The 19,416-nt window shown below is 40.9% G+C and overlaps 1 protein-coding gene across 2 annotated transcripts in view; it reads right to left on the reverse strand.

The window, feature by feature from the left end:
- The window catches only part of LOC126297658 (SET and MYND domain-containing protein 4-like), a 132,810-nt gene that overhangs the window by 57,882 nt on the left and 55,512 nt on the right, over window positions 1-19,416 (reverse strand). The window contains exons 7-8 of one of the 2 annotated variants that reach the window (XM_049988742.1): window positions 18,196-18,418; window positions 17,766-18,064 (exon numbers count right to left, since the gene is read on the reverse strand). In XM_049988742.1, coding sequence (XP_049844699.1) covers window positions 18,061-18,064; window positions 18,196-18,418 — 227 coding nt within the window. In that variant the 3' untranslated portion in view covers window positions 17,766-18,060. Of the gene's footprint in view, window positions 1-17,765; window positions 18,065-18,195; window positions 18,419-19,416 lie in introns of those variants that run through there. The other variant, XM_049988741.1, reaches the window with a different exon arrangement.

Genomic DNA, 19,416 nt, shown 5'->3' on the forward strand with positions numbered 1-19,416 from the left:
ACTAATCATACCAAAAACAAGATGTTTAGGTGATAATTTTTAATGTGGCACCTCAACTGTCATATGCAGGTATAAATACGAGAACCACAATAATATGGCAATTTAGCTTCACAAATACATAAATCAACGTGACACCAGTTGCGTTTGCTTCTATCATACAGTCACAGCACAGGTCATGTGACATCACACAAACATGTTCCTGAGTGTACAACAGAAAACTGTCAGTGTTTATTTCAATGTTTATTCAGTAATATTTTTATTATAGTGAGAACAAAGTTTGTGACATCAGATGAATGTGTAGTGTAGTACAAGGTGTAGGTTACATAGAAAGGTGAAAATTTGGTTGAGTTGGTGAAGCCAATGGACTGGATTCCACAGAAACTAACATACTGTAGCATGATTTAAATTGTTCCATCTATCATATGCGAAGACAGTGATGTGTGTATGAGGCCACCTACTGTGATATTTTGGTGATCTTTGAACCTGCTGGGCATATTTTGACTGGTGTATCTGACTTTCTACTAAGAAGTGAATAAGTCCTGACACTCTGGGCGGTTGAAAAAAAATAATAAAAAAAATCAGCCAACCACTTGCAAATAGAGGTTTGTTGGTGCCCTTGACCTAGGATTCAACAATTTTAATTTACTGGGACACTTCATCCAGGTTTCGATAATTTTAAAACTGTTTTCTTCAGAAAGTTTAATGGATCTGACCCCAAGTAATTGCTGACAGAGCAAACCAAGTGGTGGTCATGACAATTTATGCATTTGTGAAGCCACAATGCAGTATTTGGTGATTTTCACATTTATACTTATGTACTTTAAAAATGTGCAATCTCACTCATGCACTGCATACAAGACTTCTCTTAAATGTGTCATTTTTTTACACAATTTATTGAATAAATGTGCCAGGAAATTTGACATCCCTGAAAAAGCTGTTTACAGAAAAATTTCATTGGAAGTAGCATATTTTTGTCTGAAGTCACATCTAGGGTATCAGTTCCTTACATGAGAAGTAAACAGTCATTTTACGGCTACGTATGAACGTCAATGTAGAGGATAAAGTAAAGATCTAATTTCAACATAACCTTCATTTATCAATTTACGTAAACTGCTGACATAATATTTATGACATTTTTATATGGGAAAATGCCAATTTTTTGCAAGTTTTGTGCAACACCACCAATTTCACATAATGTCATTAAAAATACCCATTCTGCATTATTTTTCACATTATCGATTATACGAATTTTCCTGTCCCTGGTTATACACCATCATATGTGTAATCATTGGTATGTTCCATGTGCCATCCCAAAAAAAAATTGTAGTACGAACTAAGTCTGGATAGTGCTATTTATTACCATGTGAAAGAAGACTGGCCTGCTTCTGCCGCAAATCCTACACTTACCACATGAATAGCATGTGGAATAACATTTAAGAGAATAAAAATATTTTGGTGCTCTTTGAACCTGCTGGGCATATTTTGACTAGTATCTCTGACTTTCTACTAAGAAGTGAACAAGTCCTGAAACTCTGAGAGGTTGAAAAAAAATCAGCCAACCACTTGCAAATAAAGGTTTGTTGGCGCCCTTGACCTAGGATTCAACAATTTTAATTTACTGGAACACTTCACCCAGGTTTCGATAATTTTAAAATTATCTTCTTCAGAAAGTTTACTGGATTTGCACACACGTAATACCATAATGCTGCAATCCTTAGTCATGGCTTGTCATTATTTGTGTATTTAAGATTGGACGTCTCATATGACAAGAGCCATTTGGTTTTATTCAATGTACTTAATCTGCATGCTATGTAATGAAGTTCTATCACACCTCCTGAATAAGACAATTTTAAAATTGTCAAAACCTAGGTCAAAAGATTCAAATAAACCTTTATTTGCGATTGGTGGCTGATTTTTTTCAACCTCTCCAAGATTACTGTCATACAGTTGCTGAAGTTACAGCCACATTTAAGATTTTAAGTCCTGAAACCACAGAGTTGATATTGCATGTACCACTTCAATGCAACAATCTACAGCATGACAGTGATACAATAAGTAGATTTGACAACCCTCCTGCACATACCTATTAAAACATCATTTATTGTGCCAACTTCCATAAAAACTTCATTGAAATTGCCAATAGTGTCTCACACAGTCCCATTTTGCTTCCTGGATACATAGATATCTATTGTGTACATTTACCATTACTTCCAGTTTGTTCACTAAACAATGTGTAAAAAATTTTGGTGATTTTATTTTTTACTTTTAGTCTTTGTGGTCTCTAGATTTTATACAGAACTAGATCTGGCTCAAACTAACTGAATCATCAACAGTTGAATAAGTACACACAAGAAAGAAGACGCACAGTTACATTACGACTCATGTTATTCAGTGAGGTAAATATCTGAAAACACAGTTCAGGACTTTCATAAAGTGTGCGCCCACACACACACACACACACACACACACACACACACACTGATGAGCCAAAATATTATGACCACCTCCTTGATACCTTGTTTGTCCCTATTTGGAAGGAAATACATAACTGACTCTACATATCAGGCATTCGACAGTTTGTTGGTAGGTTTGTGGAGGTATGTTGCATTAGATGGCAATGCACAGGTCATGCAATTTGCGTAAATAATGGGCCATTGGTTTACGTACGTGGTGATAACACCTGATAGCTACCCAGATGGGTTCCAGATGGGTTCCATGAGATTTACATCAGGTGAATTTGGTCACTGAGACATCAAGCGAGTTCACTATAATGCTCCTCAAGCCACTGTCATGCCATTCTGGCTCCAGGACACAGACAGTTATACTGCTGAAAGAAGACTTCGTCATCAAGGAAGACATCAAGCATGAAGGGTGACAGGCGGTTCATAGTTGTCGCCGAGACTTCAGTAACTACCATAGGTCCCATGCAAGCACATGATGATGATGATGATGATGATGATGATGATGATTATGATTTTAGGTGAGGGGTACTAGACACCTTGGTCATCAGCACCCTGACAAAAAGTCAGAATGCAAATCTAATGGGGAGTTACGAAGGTTGTCCCCACATGCAGAGCAGATCATAATGTATTAAAGTCAGCCTCCCTTCCCCACCAATCTAGGGACGAGGCCTGGCAGTTCACAAAATTTCACCACCCTTATAACACTGGAATAAGTATCTGCGAGGATGGTGGACAGATCTCCATCGAGACTGAGGGCTGCCCTAATATCAGTATATAGGACACACATTACCACAATATGCTGAATGGAAAGTGGCACACTACATACTTCACAGAGTGGTGGATCCTCCCACCAGAAGAGGAAGCAATGTGTTAAAGGGCTATGTCCGATGTGCAGTCTGGTAAACACAACCTCCTTCCATCGGTGAGGCTGACATGAAGTCCACCACACATCTGTGGTCTATTTGAGTGACCGCAGTTTGTTTTCTGTCACCTGCAACCATTCAGTCTTCCACTGACACATGATGCATCTGTCAGAAAATGAGATGATGACGTGCAACAGGATGGGACATTGATAGACAGTGCCATCCTGACATGCTTCCTTGGCGACTTTGTCGGCCATGTCATTTCCCTGTATCCCGTTGTGGCCGGGTACCTCCTTGCCACGGTGTTTGAGCTGCTGTAAGGAGTCATGGGTGAGCTGAATCAGCTGGTCTACCCATTTGGTAAAGTCTGTGAACCCTCTCCAGTGCCACCAGAATGCCATAAAACTCTGCATTGTGATTTGTAAAGTGTTCTGGGAGATGCACTTTAAAAATCCCATCAGGGAAAACAACAGAACAACCAAGGACATTCTCTTTCTGGGATCCATCTGTATAAACAATGATAAAACTGTGGTATGTACTTCAAATGAACAGAAACAAAGTTCTAAAAACATAATCTGGAGTACAAGTTTTCTTGGACTGTTCGAACTTAAAATCACTTTGAACCTCTGTAGATGCCAAGGCTGCAATGCCTCCCATCCCTGGCTGTGTATTTCGATGCCCGATAGAGCCAGATCCTTGAGACAGACTGCAGTACATATCCCAAATAGTTTGGCTGCATGGGGTCGATTCTTGAACAGCCATTCAAAGGTGGGTTTGGACCACTGAACTAAATGTCAATGACTGAGGTGACACCAAGATTTGCACCACCTGTTTAGCCAAAAGGAGATGTTGCCGAATCCAGAGAGGTGGTTCACCTGCCTCTGCACACAGACCCGAAACTACGCTCAAACATGATCAAACAAATGCCCCATAAAACTGCAGGAGGCAGTACCTGTCAACTCTTCATGTTTTTCCGCTAAGGCATTTCAAAATATTCAATAAACAGAAGCCCTTTGTTCGTAGGTCTTTCAGGTGTGGGAGCCATGTCAATTTAGAGTCAAATAATAAACCCAAAAAGCACACAGTCTCTTGAAAACATAAAATATTGCCCCCCCCCCCCCCCCCCCTTATGAGCACTGTTAAAATTGACACATGTAGTCTTCTCGGGTGAGAACAGAAAACCAGTTGTCCTGGCTCAGGTTTCTAGCTCCTAATGATCAGCTGTAGCTGCTTTGTCATTGTTATAAGATCAGAGGAAGAGTAGAAGACTGCAATGTCATCCACAAAGAGCATTTGACAGGGCTTCTGACTGCAGAGGAAATGCCATTGGTAGCGATGGCAAAGAATGTGACACTGAGGACACTGCCTTGGTGGACCCAATTCTCTTGAACATAGCAGTCAGGCAACACATCGCCAACTGATATAAAAAATGCTAGTCCTCGAGAAAAGATAGGATAAGAAGTGGCAGGTGTCCACGCAGTCCCCATTCATGAAGTTGGCAAAGGATGTTGTACCTAGATAGTGTCATATGCTTTTCCGAGGTAAAAAAAACACAGAAACCAAATGGTTCCAGCATAAGGAGGACTCCTTTATCACCGTCTCCAGTAGAATTATAAGTTGTCAAGAGTGGAACGGTAGCGCCTGAAACCGCATCAGGATTGGCTCAGGTGACCTCGGGATTCGAGCAGCCATATGAGGCGGCAGTTGACCATGCATTCAATAGTCCTACTCATACAACTGATATGGGCTACACTACGGTAACTGTTAGGGGTGCTATGGTCCTTACCCGGTTTCCAGAATGGAATTAATACTGCCTTCTTCCAAGTCGTGGGCCGCTGTCCACCAAACCACATCTGATTGCAACAAGAGAGGAGCTGTCCTTTCGCTTCAGGGCACAGATGACAAAGCACTGCATAATGGATCTCGTCAGGTCCTGGAGCAGTGTCTCTGGCTGCAGACAAAGCTGATTCCAGTTCCCACATGGAGAATGGAAGGTTGTAGACTTCCTGATTAAATGAGAAGAAATTCAGCTAATACCTGAGCCATGTTTTCTGGCATGTTCACCAAGACCCCATTACTTAACAAGGCCATAACAGGACATGTAATGCCCTTGCCTGAAATCCATCTTGTTGATTCTTGTGCAGAGGAAGTGGACCGAGTAATGAAAGTCATGAATTCCCTCCAGGAAGCCCTCTTCTGTTTTTTTATCGCTTGCCTCACATGTGCTCTCGCAGATTTGAAAGCATAAAGGTTTCGTGTAGTTTGAAGTTCCATAGAGCCATTTGTCTGGCCCTGATTGCCAATCGACAGTCACCATTCCACAAAGGTACAGGCTGCCGTCCGAGGTGGTTCCTAGACTGGGGGATGGACTCTGCAGCAGCCTGTTGGATCTCACAAGTGATATGGGCCACCGTCTCCTGTGCACAATCCTTTTGTTCAAAACTAGCCTGTCAAATGTACTGTGAACAATTTGCCCTTTGTATTCTCCATCTGCATGGTCTCCTGTCAGCCACCATTGTAGTCTGCCGATGGATTCATACCGGTAAGTGGTCACTAGAATGGAAATCTGTAGTCACTTTCCACTGAACTGAGTCTGCAATAGCTGGGGAACAAAAACAAAGGTCAATGGCTGAAAAAGACCCTGTAGCTGTAGAAAAGTGTGTGATCTGACCCATGTTCAGACGGCAGATATTCTCAGAATGGATGAGTCGCTCGATCATCCGACCGCTGGAACAAGTGGCTGTTGAGTCCCACAGCACACTGTGTGCATTGAAGTATCCCACAAGGAGGAATGGGCATGGGAACGCCCGGAAGAGTTCTGTCAGTATGTCTACATCTAAAGCATCATTAGGTGGATGGTACAAAGAACACATTGTGATATTGAAGAGTGTGAGAACTTTCACGGTAATTGCTTGCATGGTCGTGGTAAGAGGGACAGTGGAGGAGTGGTATCTGTCATCAGTGAAAACAGCCAATCCACCTTTAGCCTTGTCTCCAATAGTATCATCCTCCCTGTACGGGTGGTAGCCCTATAATGCAGGTGTGTCGGTAACTTTAAGATGCATTTCTTGCAAGCAGATGCCGAATGGTTTCTCCTGGACCAGGAGCTGTAATTCTTCCAAATGTGAGCGATACCCATTTGAATTCCACTCCAATACAGAAGTCTCTGTGGAAGCCATTGTTTAGCAATGGTTGTTATTTTCTTTCTCCTTCGGAGGTGGTGATTGACCAGGGAGGTCACAGGAAATGTTAGCCAGTTCCCGCCTCTCCAGTTCCTCTGATTGGAAGTCCATATCATCAAGAGCACAGTTCCCACCAGAGAGGGAGAGAGCTCATCGATCTGAAGGTTTAATTACAGATTTCTTGAGCTTGGAACTAGTTTTGGAAGAACATTTTACTTTACCGATGGGAGGAGATGGTTGCCTGGGTTGCGGGGACAGCTTAGTTGGCTTCTGATGGTCAGTAGCAGTATGCAGCTTAGATGGTAAGTCCATTACTGATGGCTTCCGAATGACTTCAGTTTCAAGTGAAGCGGTTCCCCCCACGGGTACACCAACAAGTCCAGCTGCTCGTACTCAAATCTGTGGTCTGAGTCTGTGCGGCAGCACAACACTTAGCAACTGGCGTCTTAAAGGCTGATGCAAAAGAAGTAGCAAAAAAACAGAGGTTGCATAGTTTTGAAAGCTTTTTTAGCATCACCATAGTGAATGTGTCTCTTGACTTTCAACTCCTGAATTTTCCTTTCCTCACTGTAAACCTCACACTTTCTGAACCACACTGGGTGACCCCCGAAGCAGTTTACACATTTCAGAGGAAGTGTACAAGAATTACCCAATTCACAAGCTGAGCCTCCACAATTGCCACATTTAGCCCTCCCATTACATCCCCTAGTGGTATGGCCAAATCTTTGACATTTGTTGCATCACAATGGGTTCGGAACAAACTGGTGAACCTTAAGACGGATATAGTGTGCAAGGATATGTTCAAGTAATTCTGGAGTACTAAACATTAGAATAAATGTTGCTGCTTTTTCCAGTTTACCATTGACCTCCTCATAGAGTTCTGCACACAGCAGGCGGCTACACAGGTAGCAGGGGTTGTGTGGCGTGGACTGGGCTGTTTTTTAAGTTAGATGGCCTCGGGCAAGTACAGAAAGAGCAACAGCCTCCAAGGGTGCGGGGCAAAGTCAGGACATGTAGGGACCAAGCAGCAATCGGTATTGTAATTGTAAACTGTTGAAGCTGCGTTGGTAAAGTATCGGAACTTCAAGCGCTGATAGAAAGCACTGAAGCTGAAATTGTTATAGGTACGGAAAGCTGGCTGAGGCCAGAGATAAATTCTGCCGAAATTTTTACAAAGGCGCAGACTGTGTTTAGAAAGGATAGATTGCATGCAACCGGTGGTGGCATATTTGTTGCTGTTAGTAGTAGTTTATCCTGTAGTGAAATAGAAGTGGATAGTTCCTCTGAATTACTATGGGTGGAGGTTATACTCAACAACCGAGCTAGGTTAATAATTGGCTCCTTTTACCGACCTCCCGACTCAGCAGCATTAGTGGCAGAACAGCTGAGAGAAAATCTGGAATACATTTCACATAAATTTCCTGAGCATGTTATAGTCTTAGATGGAGATTTCAATTTACCAGATATAGACTGGGACACTCAGATGTTTAGGACAGGTCGTAGGGACAGAGCATTGAGTGACATTATACTGAGTGCACTATCCGAAAATTAAACAGAGAACTGACTCATGGAGATAACATCTTGGACCTACTGATAACAGACACGAACTTTTCGACTCTGCAAGCCCAGAACAGGGAATCAGTGGTCATAAGGCCGTTGCAGCATCCCTGAATATGGAAGTAAATAGGAATATAAAAAAAAGGGAAGAAGGTTTATCTGTTTAGCAAGAGTAATAGGAGGCAGATTTCAGACTACTTATTTTTTTTATTTATTTATATATTTATTGTTCTGTGGGACCAAATTAAGGAGAAGTCTCCATGGTCATGGAACGAGACAATACATGGAATTTTGGCACGATAGTAGAAACAGATAAAATGAAATATAAAAAAACATATTCAGGTGATAAGTCTTAAGTTTAAATAAAGAAAATCAGCAATGTAACACTGGAATTTGCTTAATTGTTTAGCTCTTCCAGGAGCTCCTCGACAGAATAGAAGGAGTGAGCCATGAGGAAACTCTTCAGTTTAGACTTAAGAGTTTGGGCTATTGCTAAGATTTTTGAGTTCTTGTGGTAGCTTGTTGAAAATGGATGCAGCAGAATACTGCACTCCTTTTGGCACAAGAGTCAAGGAAGTGCATTCCACATGCAGATTTGATTTCTGCCTAGTATTAACTGAGTGAAAGCTGCTAACTCTTGGGAATAGGTTAATATTGCTAACAGCAAACGACATTAAAGAAAATATATACTGTAAGGGCAATGTCAGAATCCCCAGACTATTGAATAGGGGTCAACAAGAAGTTCTTGAACTTACACTACATATAGCTCGAACAGCCTGTTTTTGAGCCAAAAATACCCTTTTTGAATCAGAAGAATTACCCCAAAAAATAATACCATACGACATAAGTGTATGAAAATATGCGAAGTAGACTACTTTTCGTGTTGAACTGTCACTTATTTCAGATACTGTTCTAATGGTAAATAAAGCAGCATTTAGATTCTGAACAAGATCCTGGATGTGGGCTTTCCACAACAGCTTACTATCTATCCGAACACCTAGGAACTTTAACTGTTCCGTCTCGCTTATAATATGACCATTCTTTTTGAATTGTAAGCTAGAAACTGTAAAAATTGAGTCTTACTGTGATTTAGCAGCAAATTATTTTCCACAAGCCACGAACTTATTTCATGAACTACATTATTTGATACTGTTTCAATATTACACACAAGATCCTTCACTACCAAGCTGGTGTCATCAGCAAACAGAAATATTTTTGAATCACCTGTAATACTAGAAGGCATATCATTCATATAAATAAGAAACAGCAGTGGCCCCAGCACCGACCCTTGGGGAACGCCCCACTTAACAGTGCCCTATTGGGACTGAACATCACTTCCACTCGCAATATTGTGGAGAATTACCTTCTGCTTTCTGTTCTTAAAGTAAGAGGCGAACCAATTGTAAGCTACTCCCCTTACTCCATAATGGTCCAACTTCTGCAGTAATATTTTGTGGTCAACACAGTCAAAAGGCTTCGTTAAATCAAAGAAAACACCTAGTGTTCGCAATGTTTTATTTAATCCGTCCAAAACCTCACAGAGAAAAGAGAATATAGCATTTTCAGTTGTTAAACCGTTTCTAAAACCAAACTGTACATTTGGCAGCAAATTATGTGAATTTAAATGCTCCAGTAACCTTGTATATACAACCTTCTAGATAACTTTAGCAAACACCGATGGCATAGAAATAGGTCTAAAATTGTCAACATTATCCCTGTCTCCCTTTTTATAAAGTGGCTTCACTACCGAGTACTTTAATTGGTCAGGAAACTGACCACTCCTAAAGGAAAAGTTACAGATATGACTAAGTACTGGGCGAACATACATAGAACAATACTTCAGTATTCTGCTAGATACCCCGTGATATCCATGAGAGTTCTTGGTCTTTAGTGATTTAATTATTACCTCAATCTCCCTCTTGTCAGTATCATGGAGGAGCATTTCAGGTAACAGTCTCGGAACACTTTTTTCTAAGAGTGCTATGTGATTCCCTGTTGGGACTAGGTTTCTATTTAGTTCACCTGCTATATTCAGAAAGTGATTATTAAATATTGTACATATACGCGACTTATCAGTAACATGGACATTCCCACTACGCACTGATTCTATATCCTCGACCTTTCTCTGCAGACCAGCCACTTCCTTTACGACTGACCATATGGTTTTAATTTTATCCTGAGACTTAGCTATTCTATCTGCATACCACATACTTTTTGCCTTCCTAATAACATATTTAAGCACCTTACAATACCGTTTGTAATGGGCTGCTGCATTTAGATTCTGACTATTTCTAACGTTTTAATATAACTGCCACTTTGTTCTACAATATATTCTTATTCCTCTTGTCAGCCACCCAGACTGCCTGTTTGTGCTAGTACCCTGTTTTGAATGTTGTAACGGAAAGCAACTTTCAAAGAGCACGAGAAAAGTCTTGAGAAAAGCATTATATTTATCATCTACTGTATCAGCACTATAAACATCTTGCCACTCTTGTTCCTTGATAAGGTTTGCAAAGGTCTCTACAGCAACTGGACCAGCTTTCCAGTTGATAACTATATTTAACATGTGTTGCAGCACAAAAATCTTTTAGAGTTAAAATTTGTGCATCATGATCTGAAAGGCCATTCACCTTTTTGCTAACAGAATGCCCTTCTAGTAATGAGGAATGAACAAAAATGTTGTCTACGGTTGTTCTACTGTTCCCTTGCACTCTCGTTGGAAAGAATACGATTTGCATAAGATTATACGAATTAAGGAGGTCCACCAGCATCCTTTTCCACAATTACTTATACAATTAATATTGAAGTCACCACACATAACTAACTTTTTGTATTTCCTATAAAGTGAACCAAGAACCTCCTCTAGCTTTAGCAAAAATGTTGTGAAGTCGGAGTCTGGGGATCTATAAATAACAACAGTTAGAAGTTTAGCTCCATTAAATTTAACCACACCTGCACAACATTCAAACACCTTTTCAGTGCAGTACTTTGAAACATCAATTGACTCAAATGGGATGCCATTTTTCACATACATGGCTACTCCCCCACACTGCAAAGAACGCCTAGAAAAGCTGCCAGCCAACCTGTACCCTGGTAAAGGAAGCCTCTGAATTTTCTTCTTATTTAAGAAGTGTTCAGATATACCAATAATTTCAGAGTCAACACCTATAAGCAGTTCACTAACTTTATCTCTAATACTTTGTATATTTTGATGAAATATACTAATTCCCTCATTACTCGGATACCTAAGCTTTGTCAAAAGTGGTTCCTTTGTTAGAGAGACTTCCCTTAAGCAGCAATACCTATCAGCTGACTTCAATCTAAAAAAGGTGCAGCTCTAACACCCACTACCGTAGGAATTTTTCCATGAGTGATCCCACCACCCCCACCTATGCTGTCACCTTTAAGCTTTGCCAATCTCCCCTTCCCATACCTGTCGAGGTCCAGGCCATGTCTAGTGAAACCCGTCCTGCTGATAGACTCCACTGACACCACTGAAATGTGACTCGTGCTTTCTGTCATCAGCACACCCCCAAGTCTCATGTTATTATGCCTGACGGCTGTATTAAGATGAGGCTGATCGTGACACTGAAACAGTTACATGAAATGCACATTCGTCTTGCCAGTCTGAGTGGCTATCTTTTCCAGGTCACCATCTATGTCATACTCCCCATCCCTATCAATACTATTACCAGCCCCACCCACAATCAGTACCTGATCCTCTTTAGTAAAATCCCTACATAACCCCCCTATGTTAACAGTCACCTGAGCCAACCCTGCATTAGGCTTCACAATGCTGGCGACCTGGTACTCACTCCCCAACACTTCCTGCAACTGCTGGCCTACACCTCTACCTAACAGATCAAAACGAAAATTTCTGTTCCTACACTAACAATGTTAAGTGTTTATGGAAAAAGTTCAAGGCAATTGTAAAATGCATTTTAGACAGGTATGTGTACAGTAAAACTGTGAGGGACAGGAAAAACCCACCGTGGTTCAACAACAAAGTTAGGAAACTACTGCAAAAGCAAAGAGAGCTTCACTGCAAATTTAAACACAGCCAAAATCTCGCACACAAACAGAAGCTAAATGATGTCAAAGTTAGCGTAAGGAGGGATATACGTGGAGCGTTCAGTGAATTTGAAAGTAAAATTCTACGTACCGACTTGACAGGAAATCCTAGGAAATTCTGGTCTTACATAAAATCAGTAAGTGGATCAAAACAGCTTATACAGACACTCTGGAATGATAATGGCATTGAAACAGAGGATTACCCGCATAAAGCTGAAATACTAAACACCTTTTTTCAAAGCTGTTTCACAGAGGAAGATCACACAGCAGTTCCTTCTCTAAATCCTCGCATGAACGAAAAAATGGCTGACATCAAAATAAGTGTCCAAGGAATAGAAAAGCAACTGAAATCACTCAACAGAGGAAGGTCCACTAGACCTGATTGGATACCAGTTTGATTCTACACAGAGTACACGAAAGAACTTGCCCCCCTTCTAATAGCCATGTACCGCAAGTCTCTACAGGAACGGAAGGTTCCAAATGATTGTAAAAGAACACAGGTAGTTCCAGTTTTCAAGAAGGGTTGTCGAGCAGATGCGCAAAACTATAGGCCTATATCTCTGACATCAATCTGTTGTAGAATTTTAGAACATGTGTCTTGCTCGCGTATCATGTCATTTCTGGAAACTCAGAATCTACTCTGTTGGAATCAACATGGATTCTGGAAACAGCAATCGTGTGAGACCCAACTCACTTTATTTGTTCATGAGACCCAGAAAATATTAGGTACAGGCTCCCAGGTAGATGCGTTCGATACAGTTCCGCACTGTCGCCTGATAAAGTAAGAGCCTACGGAATATCAGACCAGCTGTGTGGCTGGATTGAAGAGTTTTTAGCAAACAGAACACAGCACATTGTTCTCAATGGAGAGATGTCTACAGACATTGAAGTAACCTCTGGAGTGCAACAGGGGAGTGTTATGGGACCATTGCTTTGCACAATATACACAGGGTGTTACAAAAAGGTACGGCCAAACTTTCAGGAAACATTCGTCACACACAAATAAAGAAAAGATGTTATGTGGACATGTGTCTGGAAATGCTTAATTTCCATGTTAGAGCTCATTTTAGTTTTGTCAGTATGTACTGGACTTCCTCGATTCACCGCCAGTTGGCTCAATTGAAGGAAGGTAATGTTGACTTCGGTGCTTGTGTTGACATGCGACTCATTGCTCATTGCATCAAGTACATCAGTACGTAGCATCAACAGGTTAGTGTTCATCACGACCGTGCTTTTGAAGTCAGTGCAATGTTTACAAATGCGGAGTTGGCAGATGCCCATCTGATATATGGATTAGCACGGGGCAATAGCCGTGGCGCGGTACGTTTGTATCGAGACAGATTTCCAGAGCGAAGGTGTCCCGACAGGAAGACATTCGAAGCAATTGATCGGCGTCTTAGGGATCACGGAACATTCCAACCTATGACTCGCGACTGGGGAAGACCTAAAACGATGAGGACACCTGCAATGGATGAGGCAATTCTTCGTGCAGTTGACAATAACCCTAATGTCAGTGTCAGAGAAGTTGCTGCTGTACAAGGTAACGTTGACCACGTCACAGTATGGAGAGTGCTATGGGAGAACCAGTTGCTTCCGTACCATGTACAGCATGTGCAGGCACTATCAGCAGCTGATTGGCCTCCACGGGTACACTTCTGCGAATGGTTCATCCAACAATGTGTCAATCTTCATTTCAGTGCAAATGTTCTCTTTACGGATGAGGCTTCATTCCAATGTGATCAAATTGTAAATTTTCACAATCAACATGTGTGGGCTGACGAGAACCCGCAGGCAATTGTGCAATCACATCATCAACACAGATTTTCTGTGAACGTTTGGGCAGGCATTGTTGGTGATTTCTTGACTGGGCCCCATGTTCTTCCACCTACGCTCAATGGAGCAAGTTATCATGATTTCATATGGGATACTCTACCTGTGCTGCAAGAACATGTGGCTTTACAAGTACGACACAACATGTGGTTCATGCACGATGGAGCTTCTGCACATTTCAGTCAAAGTGTTCGTACGCTTCTCAACAACAGATTCGGTGATCAATGGATTGTTAGAGGCGGACCAATTCCATGGCCTCCACGCTCCCCTGACCTCAACCCTCTTGACTTTCACTTATGAGGGCATTTGAAAGCTCTTGTCTACGCAACCCCGGTACCAAATGTAGAGACTCTTTGTGCTCGTATTGTGGACGGCTGTGATACAATACCCCATTCTCCAGGGCTGCATCAGCACATCAGGGATTCCATGCGACGGAGGGTGGATGCATATATCTTTGCTAACGGAGGACATTTTGAACATTTCCTGTAACAAAGTGTTTGGTCACGCTGGTACGTTCTATTGCTGTGTGTTTCCATTCCATGATTAGTGCGATTTAAAGAGAAGTAATAAAATGAGCTCTAACATGGAAAGTAAGCATTTCCGGGCACATGACCGCATAACACATTTTCTTTCTTTGTGTGTGAGGAATGTTTCCTGAAAGTTTTTGTAACACCCTGTATAAATGACCTAGTAGATAGTGTCTGAAATTCCATGCGGCTTTTCGCGGATGATGCTTTAGTACACAGAGAAGTTGCAGCATTAGAAAATTGTAGCGAAATGCAGGAAGATCTACAGCGGATAGGCACTTGGTGCAGGGAGTGGCAACTGACCCTTAACATAGACAAATGTATTGCAAATACATAGAAAGAAGGATCCTTTTTTGTATGATTATATGATAGCAGAACAAATACTGGTAGTAGTTGCTTCTGTAAAATATCTGGGAGTATGTGTACGGAATGATTTGAAGTGGAATGATCTTATAAAATTAAATGTTGGTAAGGCGGGTGCCAGGTTGAGATACATTGGGAGAGGCCTTAGAGAATGTAGTCCATCAACAAAGGAGGTGGCTTACAAAACACTCGTTCGACCTATACTTGAGTATTGCTCATCAATGTGGGATCCGTACCATGTCGGGTTGACAGAGGAGATAGAGAAGATCCAAAGAAGAGTGGCGCGTTTCGTCACAGGGTTATTTGTTAAGCGAGATAGTGTTATGGAGATGTTTGGCAAACTCAAGTCGCAGACTCTGCAAGAGAGGTGCTCTGCATCGCGGTGTAGCTTGCTGTCCAAGTTTTGAGAGGGTGCGTTTCTGGGTGAAGTATTGAATATATTACTTCCCCCTACTTATACCTCCCAATGAGATCACAAATGTAAAATTAAAGAGATTCGAGTGTGCACGAAGGCTTTCCGGCAGTCGTTCTTCTCGCAAACCATATGTGACTGGAACAGGAAAGGGAGGTAATGACAGTGGCACGTAAAGTGCCCTCCACCACACACTGTTGGGTTACTTGCGGAGTATAAATGTAGATGTAGATGTAGATGTAGACACCCATATTTTTCCATTCTTCACATAACTCCACATATAGTCCAACTCCATTATATCAGAGTGGGTAACCACACCCTTACTAAAGTTAAGGGTGTTAAGCAACTCAGACTCAACTGGGTAGTCACCTAAGGCCTCACATACCAGGAGCTTAGATATTTGGGTTGCATTAGCAGTTTCAACTTCAAGTGTTCCATTACGAAATTATTTGACACTTTTGAGGGACTCGGCAATACCTTACAATGTCTTGAGAATGTAGAAAAGGGATACCTTCTCAAAGGTTCCCCCTGTTCATTTGATTATAATGAGAGTGTTATGGCACACTAGTGCCCTGTTACTATGACTCAAACAACTTTTCACGAGGACTAACCAACCGAGCTCTCTCTGATGAGTGGGTGTAGGTACTACCTGACGGTACACCCATCCCGTCAGGAGTAGTAGTTTGATGAGACTATTCCATACTGCTAGGGACTCACGACTCAGGTAGAGCCCTGCATGCCTGAGCAAGCCTTGTACAACTGGCAGGCAAAGGGGATCAACAGACATTTATCTCATCAGCACGTAGCACACCTTGAGGTTGGGGATTTTCTATAGAGGTGTGTAGCTTCCTCACAATCCAGGTGGTAATGCCAAGACCCCCTTCTTCAAAACACATAACATTCCACAGCATTATACTGCTCCCAACTGCTATGTCCATAGTGTGCTGCACATTTCAAGCCACTGTTCACCTCAATGACAGTATTTGTGGAGACGACCATCAACCTAGTGTAGCAAAAATGTGATTTACCCAAAGAGTCGACATATTTCCATTGATTAGTGGTCAAATCCTGGTTATCCCATGCCCACTGTAATCATAATTGACGATGTAATAGGGTGAACATGTGAATGTCTGCTGCAGAGCTCCATGTTCAACAATGTACAATGAACAGTGTGCTCTGAAACACTTGTGCGTGCACCAGCATTGTGCTCTTTCGGCAGAGGTGTCACAGATCACTATCAATCCTGCTTTACAGAACATACAAGCCTTCGTACCCTACGTTCTGTGAAGAATCATGGATGTCCAACCATTCAAGGCCTAGTGGTAGCTTCACAAGAGTGGATCTTTCCATAGATGCTCACGACAGTAGAACATGAACATTCGACTAGCTTCGCTATTTTCAAGATAATCATTCATTGGTTCTGCGTGATAATAGTCTGACCTATGTCAATGTCACTTATCCCCATGGATTTCCCCATTTGCAGCCCATATCTTTGCTACAGTGTTCTCTCACCTGTGTCTGATCTGCTTACATACTTTTTTTACTGTGTCACATGTGCACAACGCCAGCAGGTGACATCCAATGTCGCGGTGGGCAGTGGTCATAATGTTTTGTCTCATCAGTGTACTGTACAATGCCATTCATGTCTGGTACTAACAACAAAGTGGAGAGATGAAGAGGATTAGTGGTTAATGGCTTTTGTCAAAAAGAGGGCTTTGGGAATGGTGCAAAGGACTGGATTTCATAAAGATGGGACAGCAAATTAGTTGTGGTCTTTCTAAACAAGCCATCCTGGGATCCACTTGAAGGGATTCTCAAGTTTTGGAATTTTAACCCACCTACTTTCAAATGCAAGTCCAGTGCTGTAACCACTATGTCATCTCTCTCAGAGCTATTACCTACTGTCTCATAGCTTACAGTCTTTTAATTTTATTCTCAACCCAGCTTTTGTCTGTTATTCATTTATGGAAAACTCAAGCAGAAAACAAATAGTCTGGATTGTTACAACTATTCCCCTGTGTTCATTAGGAATTTTATCGCATAGGCCACACTAAACAGAAAAAGGAAATTTTATGTTATATTATGGTCCCTCAAAACCATTACAGGCTTGCTTGTAGGTAGAATTTTAATAAATGTGAAGATTACACATCAAGTTGGAGACAGGCACAACAAAAGGCTGTTTCACATTGAGCTTTCAGCCAAAGCCTTCTTCACAGAAAAAAAACCACACATACTCACATTAACACCAGCAAGCACACCTCGAACACCCATGATTGCTATCTCTTGCTGCTCCTGCCAGAACGGCCAAAGGCTTTGGCCAAAATCTAATTGTGTAACAGTCTTTTTGTTGTGCCTGTCTGCAATTCAAATTTTCATCTTTACAATGCTCCTTTTTATAATATTGTTGATATTTCAAGGTGGACTTCCCACTGTTTGAATTTTAATAGTCTGTATTTTACATTTAACTTCTGTAATTTTATTATTACATAGTACTTCAACAAGCTAGCTATAATTGTAGTTTCTGGTCTGAAATTTACAGCAACATAATCTCACTGTTACATAATTCTGAAATTAGATGGCTTTAATATCCAGTATGAAGACTAGTTTCATACAGCTCTCCATACTAGCCCATTCTGTAAAAGTATCTTCATCCCTACTCTAATACTTCAATCAACCTCCACTTGAATTTGGTTCATATCCTCTTTGCTAGGCATTATAAGATATTCTGTTGCCCAAATTGCAACATTTGTCTACCACTTTTATTGCTTCATTTCCTAATTTATTCCTTCAGCATCACCTGATTAAATATTAATTAAATTAGCTAGTTATAATGTAAAATTTTTGCATGCACTTAATTGTAACATAACACTATGAAATAAAAAATAAAATGGTTAGAAGTTGGAAATATTATGAACATGCAAAACAAACCTGACAATTGAGGGATTGCAAGAATGGTTGAAAAGTGCCAGGGTGGGGTACAAGCCACCACCAAGGAAAACAGACTTTGCAGTTCCATCCTTATTCAAGATTATCTCTGATATTTCATGAGCATTAAACTGAAGCAATTCTAGGTGATGAAGCAGCAGACCTCCAATGAATGCTTCATTCTCAGTTAATTCGCCTTCAATTTTGTCCTCAGGTATGCTGGTTCCTGCATTGAATATTGAATTAAGTAATTTAATTTGTTACTACAGAAGTCAAAGGAACATAATTATCAAGATAGTGTTTCTACAGCATTTACAGTATAACATGTATTTGATTGTTTACTCTGTCACATTTCCTGTTTTTGTATACAGTTAACACACGGCACAAGAAGATTAATATTTCTTTTATTTTCTACTATTATTCTACTATATGGGAAATTTTTTTTATAGTTTTGTTCTTATGTTTTCCCTCCAGTCAAGTATGAACATATACATAGGGTGCAACATCATGATGTGTAGTTTCACTTCAAAGCTGATATACAATCATACAGCTGACCTAGCTGGATGTGCATGCATGGAATGTCGATCTGCATGTCGGTCACTTGTACGGATTTAATAATAATAATGTTGGTTGGGGACTGACCGTGACAGCAAGCAGCATTTGTAATTTTACAAAAACAGACAATTGAAGCATATCATAACTTAATGAAGGACTCTATACACTCTGGACATAATTATAAACCACAAACAAAATCAGTGTGGGACATATCGCACATATTATAACTTGAAACTTTTTTTAATATTATTATTGCAATGAGTTAATTTGCAAGTATATCTTCCTTTCTTAATGTAAAATCTACAAGATGTCTCTCTTAAGAGTGGTCAGGTGTATTTTCTCCTTTGTTTTGGCAGATATTTGCAATTTCATTTTTGTAATGTGTAGCTACTCATCTAATCTTACATGCAATGCCCAGTGTCAATGGGAAGTGTCAGTTTGTTTCCCATTACAAATAAAATTATTTCTAAAGTGGAATTTTATGTACCTATTCAATGGAACATTCCCAAATTAGTCTAATGCTACATTCCTTTTAACAATATCTGTTAATAGGGGTGTAAAACACGAAAAAATACCAGTGCTCCAGCAGCAACTGAGCAGCACTGTTGCCTGGTGGCAGTAGTCACTGTGGGCCAGGGCAGTGTTGTCGCTGCTGAAGTACTGGTTATT

Source organism: Schistocerca gregaria, chromosome X, assembly GCF_023897955.1.
Source record: "Schistocerca gregaria isolate iqSchGreg1 chromosome X, iqSchGreg1.2, whole genome shotgun sequence".
Classification (NCBI taxonomy): domain Eukaryota; kingdom Metazoa; phylum Arthropoda; class Insecta; order Orthoptera; family Acrididae; genus Schistocerca; species Schistocerca gregaria.